Genomic DNA, 12,296 nt, shown 5'->3' with positions numbered 1-12,296 from the left:
AAAAGGATTGTCATTATTGCTGTTGTTTTTCATATTGGGGTAGGTGGGCTGAAGGAAGTCTAGTATTTATCGAGTACTTTATATATATTCTTCTTTGAATCCCCTTAATAATGTCATCATTACAGAGATTCATGTCCTAAGAGTATATTTCTAAGGGAATATTGGATATCTATTAATAACAGACATTATAATCCCCATTTCATAGACAAAGAAACTAAAGTTTTAAGAGATTAAAGAACTTTCAAAAAATCACACAACAAAACCAACAGTCAAGGATCAAACTTAAGTTTAAAGTCTTAGAGGCTAATCACAAGGTAATGATAAAACAGTGTTTATATATATCTGGAAAACAAAGTGTCAAAAACACGACAGAAAAAAGAACAAGTCAAAAATAGTGGGGAAAAAAAAAATCTGGATCGTTCCTCTGTCATCAATGACCTTATTCACATATATACATACATCCTACCAAGTCATTCTTGGTTGTTGACTTTATTTTCTAAACTTGGTTAAAACTGACTTCTAGTTGTCCCAAAAGTTTAACTCATGTTCAAATGGTGAAGGTTTGTCCCCTCATTTTACAGATAATGTCCAGAGAAATTAAGTGAAATGACCCAGGTAATCCAAAAGAGGATTTCTAAAAATATTTAAATCTATGTCAGAATTATTAGCATAAGTATGGTCTTAAATCTGGCTTCACTTAAGGGGAGAACATTAATTTGATTAGCACAATGTTAGAAACGAGTCTACAGCATAGTATAACAAAGCAGTTAAAAGCAAAGCTCTGGAGTCAGACTGTTTGGGTTTGAATCTATATGTCAGCAATCACTTGTTATGAAATCGTGGTTCTATGCCTCAGTTTCCTTATCTGTAAAATGATGTCCTCCTTCACAAGGCTGTTTACAGCATTAAATGATTTAATGTGTAAAGTGCTTAGAACAGAGTTTTGAGTATTAAATATGCCCAATAAATTAGTACCCATTATTATGATTATCTTATAGTTGTTTCCCAAAGGCTAACCAGACAAATGCTAGAAATAGCCAAAGGGTGCCCACACTCTTGAATGCCAGAATAAGGGGCTGCCACTCCAGCTCAGAGCACATTCTGGCTTGGAAGATGACAAGGACTGTTGGTTGGAAATCCACAGCTGCAGAAAACCAAATGGAAGGGCCTGAGAGTTTTAACCAGTTTCAGAAGGATTTGGGCCCAACCAGTATCCCCGCCAACTAACTAGGATAAATCTCTCTGAGGAAAGCTTCAGTTTAGCTCTATCTGGAATTTCTAATGCAACTCTATTACAGAATTATTTATATATGGCCCAGAAGTGTCCAGGAATGTTTAATTCAAGTCCTTTCCTCAGCATCGTGTTTTACTGTGATTACAATACAGTTTTCTGAAGAATACACAAATAAATCACAGTAAATCCCAAAAGGGAAGAAACTCTAAGAGAGCAGGGTCTTGGCCTGTTCTGTTTGCTATCAAATCACTGGTATCCAAAAGTAGTTGGTGCCACATAGTAAGCATTCAACAAGACTTTCTTTTTTTTGTTTTTTTAAATTATACTTTAAGTTCTAGGGTACATGTGCACAACATGCAGGTTTGTTACATATGTATACATGTGCCATGTTGGTGTGCTGCACCCATTAACTCGTCATTTACATTAGGTATATCTCCTAATGCTATCCCTCCCCGCTGCCCCCACCCCACAACAGGCCCTGGTGTGTAATGTTCCCCTTCCTCTGTCCAAGTGTTCTCGTTGTTCAAAGAATGAATATGCCTAAAAGATAAATGTTTTTGGTTGCTATTGAATGAGCTCATCCCCTTCTTTCCTTTTCTGCTCTACGAAATTATATTTAAAGGAGAAATGCATGATCTGATATCACTAGTAGCAGTCTCAGATATCAGAATAAGAAATATATATAGTCATCCCTCAATTTCCTCAAGAGAGTGGTTCCAAGACCCCCTGCGGGTACCAAAATTCGAGGATGCTCAAGTCCTTATATAAAATGGCATAGTATTTGCATACAACCTCTTGTATATTTCAAATCACCTCTAGATTACTTACAGTACCTAATACATCACTTTATTTGCATAGATTCCGTGTAGTGCTCAGCATGCAGCAAATTCAAGTTTTGCTTTTTGGAATTTTCTTGAATTTTTTTTCCCCAAATATTTTTGATCCATTGTTGGTTGAATCCACTGATATGGAACCCCCAGATACAAAAGGCTGATTGTATATTAAACTGTGATGTTAATATAATTTGTGTAACAGAAATTGTTAATTACTGGTATTTTAGTGAATATAAACTTTATTAGTGAGGCAGAAACTAAAGTAACTTCAAATTGTATCATATGAGAAAATGACATTAACCAATACTAGGCACATTCTACATATAATTTTAAAATATTGGCCGGGCGCGGTGGCTCAAGCCTGTAATCCCAGCACTTTGGGAGGCCAAGACCGGCGGATCACGAGGTCAGGAGATCGAGACCATCCTGGCTAACACGGTGAAACCCTGTCTCTACTAAAAAATACAAAAGCCTAGCCAGGCGAGGTGGTGCGCGCCTGTGGTCCCAGCTACTCGGGAGGCTGAGGCAGGAGAATGGCGTGAACCCGGGAGGCAGAGTTTGCAGTGAGCTGAGATCCGGCCACTGCACTCTAGTCTAGGCGACAAAGCGAGACTCTGTCTCAACAACAACAACAACAAAAAATATTTACAGACTACCCCACAAAAAAATCATTCTTTCATGGATCCTAGGTTAAGTAAAATCATAAGAAATGTAGAATCCACTAACTCAGAGTTTGTGATAACTCAGATAGAGATACCTATGAGACTTAAAACTAAGTAGAGTTTGAAATCATTTGTTCCACTGTGAAAACTGAAGGGTCTTGTTTTGTTTTGTTTTACAAACTAAGGTACAAACATTTAAAGATTCCTTAAATATGCCCTCAAATCACACTGTAATATGCAGTATGGCCAACTATGAATTAAACAACCTCTAACACATTTCAATTAATCTACTAATATCATTTTTCTATTTGGCTTTAACATGTACTATATTAGAATGGAATAAGAGTATTTCTTTATGTCACTTTTGGTACACTTGGAAGAACAATGGACAACTGGAGACAGAAGTTTATCTAGCTCTTATCAGTAAATACCTGTGTGACTTTGGCCAAGCACTTAACCACTATCTTGGTTTTCTCATTTGTAAAAGAGAGATAAGAATATATGTCAACCTTCAAAGGAATATCAGGAAGATCAGATAAGAATGTAGAGAAAAGCATTAATTTGCTTTTAAGAAAATTACAATTTGAATTTTTTTCACAAAGATTGGACTTCCTTCAAATACTCTGAATTAGTACAGGAGGCTTGGTCATCTTCAGGACTACTTGGCCATCTTCTCAAAATAAGTTTTTAGTTTTAAATTAAGACATGCTACTGTGCCAATCATAACTGGATACTGCTGAAAATGTTATAGTCTTGTTTGAATAATTCTCCAAATCCAAATCATTTTAACACAAGCAACACAAAAAAAATTACGTAAATGTGAGGTTTGTGAACACTGTGATAATTTATTTCAACTTACTCTTTTTTCCTACGACCATGAAAAAAACTGGCCCATTCAAAGCATGTCTTTTTGCTTCCAACCCAAAATACAGAGGGAATGCCAACTATGAGAGCCATCAAGTATTTCATCAGAAAGAGAATCAAGTCTGGACGACTCATTTGAGTAACCTGGAAGAACAGAAAGAAAAGCATCTTAAATATATAAAAATAACTTTCTATTAAAGGCCATTATGAAATCTTTTTCTTCTTTCTTTTCCTTTTCTTTTTTTCTTTTTTTTTTTTTGAGACTGAGTTTTGCTCTTGTCACCTAGGCTAGAGTGCAATGGTGTGATCTTGGCTCACTGCAACCTCTGCCTCCCACGTTCAAGCAATTCTCCTGCCTCAGCCTCACAAGTAACTAGGATTACAGGCATGTGCTAACACGCCCAGGTAATTTTTGCATTTTTAGTAGAGGGGGGGTTTCACCATGTTGGTCAGGCTGCAGGTGATCTGCTGCCTCAGCCTCCCAAAGTGCTGGGATTACAGGCATGAGCCACCGCACCCGGCCCAAAATCTTTTAAATAAAGTAAGAGTAAAATAATTCTACAAATTTGATGTTCTCACTTATGAGGTTTTATAGGTAATTTTCTTATTATGTGGAAAAAACACACTCCTGAAAATTTGACAATAAATTTATACTCTATACATTGAGACGTATCTATCTATCTAGATAGATATGATGATAGACATTTGGCTGACATTAGTCATCTTCTAAAATAGGAAAGAATGAAGAGCATTTGTACAATGGCAGGGGAAGGGTGGTGGTGATGTAGACGAACTTTTTAAAAGAGTAATGTGAAAATAAGACGCAATAAAAGGAAAAGACTGATAGTTTTGACTATTAAAAATTTAAAACTTCTATAGAACAAAAAGCCTTAAATCAAATCAATAGAATAATGACTAACTAGAAATATCAATTGTATTATCAATCAGTAAAGCAAACCTAAGGAAAAGAAAATGAAGAATAGACTGGGTGTGGTGGCTGTAATCCCAGCACTTTGGGAGGCTGAGGCAGGCAGATCACCTGAGGTCAGGGGTTCAAGACCAGCCTGGCCAACATGGCGAAACCCCATTTCTATTAAAAATACAAAAATTAGCCGGGCGTGGTAGCAGGCACCTGTAGTCCCAGGTACTCGGGAGGCTGAGACAGGAAGAATCAGTTGAACCGGGGAGGTGGAGGTTGCAGTGAGTCAAGATTGTGCTACTGTGCACTCCAGCTTGGGCAACAGAGCAAGACTCTGCCTCCAAAAAAAAAAAAAAAAAAAGATAAAAGAAATAAAGTATTTGTTAAGACAAAAAATAGCAGAATAATCCAAAGTTGGTTACTGAAAAAGGAATAGGCCAGACTCCAGTCTAATCAAAACAACAAAGGGAAGAAAACAGCAAATACACAGACACAGAAACGATAATAAACAGATGCAAATAGAGAAAAATTAAAGAATCTTAAAAAGACTACTTTGCTCAATTCCATGCAAATAGACTTGAAAACCAATGGAAACAAATGATAGGAAAATTAATTTAACAAAATTGACTCCAGAGGAAATAAAAAAATTTAAACAGATATATTATAGAAGAAATAAAGTTGTCAAAGAGCCACCTCCTCTCAGAAAGCACTAGACCCAAGAGTTTCATAGGAAAATTCTAATAAACCATTAAAGAACACATAATTTCAAATTGTCTAAAAACACACAAAAAGAAAGCTATTAAAATCATTGATATAAAGCAAGAATAAAATCGTACTTAACAAAGGCTCCATAAAGAAACTATTTATTTATGTCTCATTTAGGAATTTGTATGCAAACAGAATTCAACAGCAAATTAAAAGAATAGGCCAGGACCAAACAGGGGAATGCAAGCATGGTTCAATATCAGTAAATTTACTTATAAATTCAACATATTATTAGATCAAAGGGAAAACATATGATCATCTTCATAAATGCCACAAAGGCATTTGATAAAAGTATTCACTCTTGATTTTTAAAAACTGTAATAAAATACAAATAGATGGAGTCCTTAAAGACGCTATATATCTATATCACAATCCAAAAGCAAACATCATGCTTAATAGAAACACCAAAAGTCACTAGAAATATTTTCATTAAAATATGGGATACAAGAAGAGTATCTACTGCCACCACTCTTAGTTAACCATTTCAACAGCTCTAGACTGCAATTAAAGAAATAAAGGTTATAAAAACTAGAAAGGAGGAGGCAATGTGATCGTTATTTATAAATAATATAATTTTATACCTGGAAAAACTAAGAGAATAAAGTAAAAACTATTATAAATTATAAGCGGGGTGGCTAGGTATGAAATAAAATACACAAATAACTTTCACATATATAAATATCAATTAGTAGATATAAGAAAGAAAATTTTTCATTTACCATTGTTATGGGCTAAACTGTCTCCTCTATCCAAATTCATATGTTGAAGCCCTAACTCCCAGTACCTCAGAATGTGACTGTATTTGGAGATGGGGCCTTCAAAGACGTAATTAAGGTTATGTGGGTAGATCCTAACCCAATCTGGCTGATATCCTTATAAGAGGAGGAAATTTAGACATAAAGACACCAGGGATGTGTACACACAGAGAAAGACCATGTGAGGACACAGCAAGCAGGCTCCCGTCTACAAGCCAAGGAGAGAGACTTGAGAGGAAACCAAACCTGCCAGCACCTTCATCCTGGACTTGCAGCTTCTAGAACTGTGAGAAAATTAGTTTCTGTTGTTTAAGCTACCCGGTCTGTGGTCTCTCATTATGGTAGCCCTAGCATACTAATACAAACTATAACAAAAGAGACAAAACACCTAAGAATAAATTTAATAAGAAAAATGATCTATTTGAAGATGTTTTAAAACACACCCCACTTCAAACATGTTCTTAGTTAGAAATAATTTATCATAAGAAAGGAGATTCTCCTTGATTTAGTTATCAAATTCCAAAATTCCAATAAAAATACCAAGAGTTATATGAGAATTAGACAAGTTGATTTTAAAGTTTATACGGAAAAACAAGAACAAACAGGAAAGTCCTGAAAGAGAAGAAAAATACATCATTAAGCTATAATAATTAAAGCTGTGTAATTATGGAATACAGTGTTTAATATAAGCAGTACTTAAGTAAGTGACATTTCAAATCGTTCAGAAAAAATGTTTATTCAACAAATGGATTCTGGACCGGCTTCTAGAAAAAAACAGCTGTGAAGTCATACCATATTTCGTACCTAGATGAATTTCTAAAAGATCAAAAATTCAGTCCAGGCGCAGTGGCTCAGGCCTGTAATTGCAGCACTTAGGGAGGCTGAGGCAGGTGGCTTGCTTGAGCCCAGGAGGCAGAGGCTGCATGGCACCACTGCACTCCAGCCCGGGCAACACAGCAAGATCCCATCTCAAAGTAAATAAATAATTAAATAAAAACAAAAAAACAAAAATTCAAACGTAAGAAAAAAATTAACAACAAAAAAACCATAAAGTTAAAGTTGTAGGTGAAAGCTTTTATTTCGGGGAGAGAGATGAGGAGTTACTTTCTAACAATGACACAAAACTTAGAAGCCATCAAAAAGAGACAAGTGAGCCAAGCACAGTAGCTCCCATCTGTAATCCCAGCGCTTTGGGAGGCCAAGGCAGGCAGATCCCCTGATGTCAGGAGTTCGAGACCAGCCTGACCAATATGGTGAAACCCTGTCTCTACTAAAAATACAAAATTTAGCCAGGTGTGATGGTGGGCGCCTGTAGTCCCAGCTACTTGGGAGGCTGAGACAGGAGAATTGTTTGAACCTGGGAGGCAGAGGTTGCAGGGAGTTGAGATCATGCCACTGCACTCCAGCCTGGGCGACAGAGCTAGGCTCTGTCTCAAAAAAAAAAAAAAAAAGAAAGAAAGAACTGTGCCAGAAAAAACCCCACATTTCTGCATGGCCATAACTATTGTAACAACAGCCAAAATACAATTAAAAAGCTGATATAAAATTGTTGCAAATTATATGGCAGATAAAAGGGCTAATTTCGTTAATGAATAATAAACTCCTACAACTAAAAAAGCCCATGACCCGAAGAAAAACAGGCAAAATACATCAACAATTTACAGAAAACAAAAGACAGATCTAGAGCTCAGACTCATAGTTAATTATATACTGGTTCTACTTTTCAACCTATCAAATAGGTAAGATCTGAAAGTCTGACAGTATATTGCATTAGCAAATGTGTGGACGAATACTCTCATATATTGGAGATGGAGAGGTAAATTCATAAACCTCTATAAAAGACAATTTGGCAATATCTATCAAAGTTATGCCCTTTGATTAAGCAACTATTTAAAAAATGTATGCTATATATTCATATATGTGAAATGATGTATGTTCAACTATTGTACATATATCGTATACCAAAATATTAGAAGCAATATGATTTATCCACTCAATGGAATAGCATGAGGGCATGAAAAGATACTGAGGAAGAGTTTTCTCTTTTGGTATTGATCTCCAACATATCATTAAATAACAAGAGTAAGGTGGGGAAGTGTGTGTGGGAGCTACCAAGTGAGTAAAAGAAAGAGGGAGCAAAGGAATACACTTGTTTGTACACGCATGAATACCACTGAAAGAGGATATACAAATTCCTTATAAAATTCCAAGTTACCCTTGAGAGGGGCACTGGGAAGCTGGGAAGCACAGGTAGTAATAGAAGGGAGACTTTTCCCATATACTTTTGTAGCTTTTGGGTTTCAAACCAGTAAAAACTTTTTTTTTTTTTTTTTGAGACAGAGTCTCGCTCTGTCGCCCAGGCTGGAGTGCAGTGGCACGATCTCGGCTCACTGCAAGCTCCGCTTCCTGGGTTCCTGCCATTCTCCTGCTTCCCAGAGTAGCTGGGACTACAGGCGCCCGCCACCAGCCACAGCTAATTTTTTGTATTTTTAGTAGAGATGGGTTTTCACCGTGTTAGCCAGGATGGTCTCGATCTCCTAACCATGTGATCCACCCACCTCAGCCTCCCAAAACTGCTGGGATTACAGGCGTGAGCCACTGCGCCCAGCCTCGAACCATTAAAAACTTTTAGGGCGGATCACGAGGTCAGGAGATCGAGATCATCCTGGCTAACATGGTGAAACCCAGTCTCTACTAAAAAATACAAAAAACTAGCCGGGCGAGATGGCGGGCGCCTGTAGTCCCAGCTACTTTGGAGGATGAGGCAGGAAATGGCGTAAACCTGGGAGGCGGAGCTTGCAGTAAGCTGAGATCTGGCCACTGTACTCCAGCCCCGGCGACAGAGAGAGACTCTGTCTCAAAAAAAAAAAAATAATAATAATAATAATAATAAAAAAACAGAATTTTAAAAAATATATGTATGAATATTCTAAATATAAAAATAAGTGCTGGGTGGGGCACTGGGAAACATCCTCACTGTTGGTAAACTGGTACAACCTTACTAGTACACAATCTTGTAAAACTTATAAAAAATTTAAATGTATATTTCATTTGATTCAGCAATTCTATTTTGAGAAATAACACCCTAAATAAATAACAGGTCAATAATAGGGGATTGTTTAAATAAATTATGGTATATCCAAATTACCAAATATACAGTCATTCAAAAAAATAATATAAATGAAAAAAGGAAAATACAGACAATGGTGTGCTGGTAAAAGTTCAACAACTGGCTCTCTGGGTCAAGGGAAGCCCTGATTTGCAGCATCTGCCAATTTCGATGGTCATTTTCAAGCAACCAGTGTGATACCACTGAACGTGGAGTTGCCTCTTACAGGCCTGAGAGCCAGCTACAGCACACAACTAGGTGTAGACCGATGTGCCAAATATGATCACCATTTATGTTTCAAAATTATACGGTCATGTGTCACTTGACAATAGGGATATGTTCTGAGTGATGCGTCATTAGGCAGTTTTGTCATTGTGCGAATATCAGAGTGCAGTTAGACTAAACCTAGATGGTATAGCCCACTACACACCTAGGCTTTATGGTATAGCCTATTGCTCCTAGGCTACAAACCTGTACAGCAGGTTACTGTACTGAATAATGCAAACAATTGTATCACAATATTAAATATTTGGGTATCTATTTAAACATAGAAAGGGTAAAATAAAAATACAACATTATAATCTTATGGGAACACCATAGTCCCATATGCGGTCCACGGTTGACTGAAACACTGTTATGTGGTGCATGACTGTAATATCTATAACATTATTTATACATATATAAAATATGACTTTTGGTATGTTTGTTAATATTACCAATATGCACTGTTCTGGCCATCTATGACTGTGTAAAAAACTACACCAAAACTTAATGGCTTAAAGCAAGCATTTATTCTCTCTCTCAGTTCTGTGAATTCACTGGGCTCAGCTGGGTGATTCCCACTTGGGCTCTCACATGTAGCTGCAGTCAGATGATGGCTGGGGCTGGAATCATCTGGATGCTAGTCTGAGCTGGACATACCTACAGGATGGCTTCTTCAATCAAATGTCAGCTAGGATAGCTGGAAAAGATGGGAGCTGACTGAGAAGATCTCTCCCTCTCTCTGTGATTGATCTTCTCAATCACCTTTCTTTATGTTTCCCTCCCTTCATGAAGTCTTTCTATACAGCTTAGGACTAGCCTGGGCTTCCACACATCTTGTGGTCTCAAGATAGTTTGACTTCTTACTAGAGGATGACCTCTCCCAAAGCAAGCATTCCAGGAGATCTTGGCCAAGTCCTGGGGTCATATAGAATCACTTTTGTTGCATTCTACTAATCAAAGGCAAGTCACAGTGTCAGCACGATTTAAGGAAAGGGAGTACTCAAGAGCAAGAGATGTGATTCCCTGGTTGGAGGCAGGGGGTTGCATCTCTCTGAAGAGTAGCTACCATAGTTGTTGCTACATATGGTTGGAATGTTTGTCCCCTCCAAAACTCACGTTGAAACTTAAACCTCAGTGGGGGAATATTGAGAGGTGGGACCTTTAAGAGGTGTTGGGTCATGAGGGCTCTGCCTCATAAATGGATTAACGGGTTATCACAGGAATAGGACTGGTGGCATTATAAAAGGAGGAAGAGGGACTGAACTAGTACTTTGAACCCTCTCGCTATATAACGCCCTGCATCAACTCAGGACTCTGCAGTTCCCATCAGGAAGAAGACCCTCACCAGATGCGGCCCCTTCAACCTTGGACTTCTTAGCCTCCATAACTGTAAGAAATAAATTCCTTTTCTTTAAAAATTACCCAGTTTCAGGTATTCTGTTATACTCAACAGAAAACAGACTAGAGACATAGGGATCAAAAAGTATGGAAAAAATGTAAATTGTGGTTATATTGATTTACAGGGGTAAGGGGGCTTTTCCTCTGAGTATGTTTTATCATTTTCTTCCCACATATTTTGGACTTTTTAAAAAGTAGAAAAGACTATATGTGTATAATCAAAATTGACAAAACATTTAACCAGGAAAACTTTTACTGTATTAATGGAATTCCACAAGTTCAAGAGACACAATGTAAATTTATATTATGATAGATATCAACAAATGTTCTACAAATGAATTGCTCTAAGAAATTATCAAAAATTATACTGATATTTAATCTACAGTATATAGGAATATCATAAATATGTAAAGTAAGCTATGTAAATAAATCAATGATCAACTAGATAGAAAACACAATAAATTTGTAAATGAATCAATACCTAGGACTTACATTCTGCATACATAAACACATCCTTTCTTGCATTTTCCAATACGTATTATCCAATATGGCATACTACTTCTTAAAGGCAGATATTCACATAATATTAAGGAGGAACACATGAATGTAGTAGATAAAACAGGTTGAAAAGCGTAAAGTACTTAGAACTGTGTTTGACACCTAATAAATATTCAAAAATGTTTTTTAGGAGCACTACTATCCCAGAAGATATTAACAGGTAATCCATATTTTATCCGATTTTATTTTACCACAGAATATCTTAAAAAGATACTGGGTATTATGAGACTCTCCCCCCGCCCCTGAGGGATTAGACATTAATATATTCAAGGTTCTGAGAAGTCCTGAAGAACTGTTCATTTTGTTTACCTCAGTGTTTTCTAAGCTGATAGATACATTTTCCCCACTGAAAATTAAGGAGTTGGAATAGGTAAATTCTAAGATTTATTCTAATAGCCTATGAGCCTATTAATCTGGAAAAACTTTATAGGGGAATTAGAGACTAGTTTTGCTACAAAAGTTATTTTCCTTTTCCATTATTAAAAAATCTATCATATTAGTTAAAATGTACATATAACGATGACTGCATAAATTTTTTTTCTTTTTTGGCTCACAAAAAGAGAAAATCTCATAAAAAAGGAGTGTGGGCCAGGCGCAGTGACTCACACCTGTAATCCCAGCACTTTGGGAGACCAAGGCGGGCAGATCACTTGAGGTCAGGAGTTCGAGATCAGCCTGGCCAAAATGGCAAAACAGCATCTCTACCAAAAATACAAAAATTAGCCAGGTATGGTGGCAGGCGTCTGCAATCCCAGCTACTCGGGAGGCTGAGGCAGGAGAATTGCTTGAACCTGGGAGGCAGAGGGTGCAGTGAGCCGAGATCACACCACTGCACTCCAGCCTGGGTGACAGAGCAAAACTCTGTCTCAAAAAACCAAACAAACAAACAAACAAAAAACAGTGGAGTGTGGCAAGGGAAAGAATGAGAGCTGGGA

At 37.1% G+C, this 12,296-nt stretch overlaps 1 protein-coding gene across 4 annotated transcripts in view; it reads right to left on the bottom strand.

Moving 5' to 3' along the window:
- Positions 1-12,296, bottom strand: part of FZD3 (frizzled class receptor 3) — an 84,004-nt gene that overhangs the window by 19,785 nt on the left and 51,923 nt on the right. For all 4 annotated transcript variants that reach the window (XM_073018020.1, XM_007962051.3, XM_007962049.3 and 1 more), the window contains one exon: positions 3,589-3,737. In XM_073018020.1, coding sequence (XP_072874121.1) covers positions 3,589-3,737 — 149 coding nt within the window. The remainder of the gene's footprint in view (positions 1-3,588; positions 3,738-12,296) is intronic.

The sequence above is a fragment of the Chlorocebus sabaeus genome, chromosome 8 (assembly GCF_047675955.1).
Source record: "Chlorocebus sabaeus isolate Y175 chromosome 8, mChlSab1.0.hap1, whole genome shotgun sequence".
NCBI lineage: Eukaryota > Metazoa > Chordata > Mammalia > Primates > Cercopithecidae > Chlorocebus > Chlorocebus sabaeus.
Note: the sequence above shows the minus strand (reverse complement) of the source record. Positions and strands in the feature narration are given on the sequence as shown.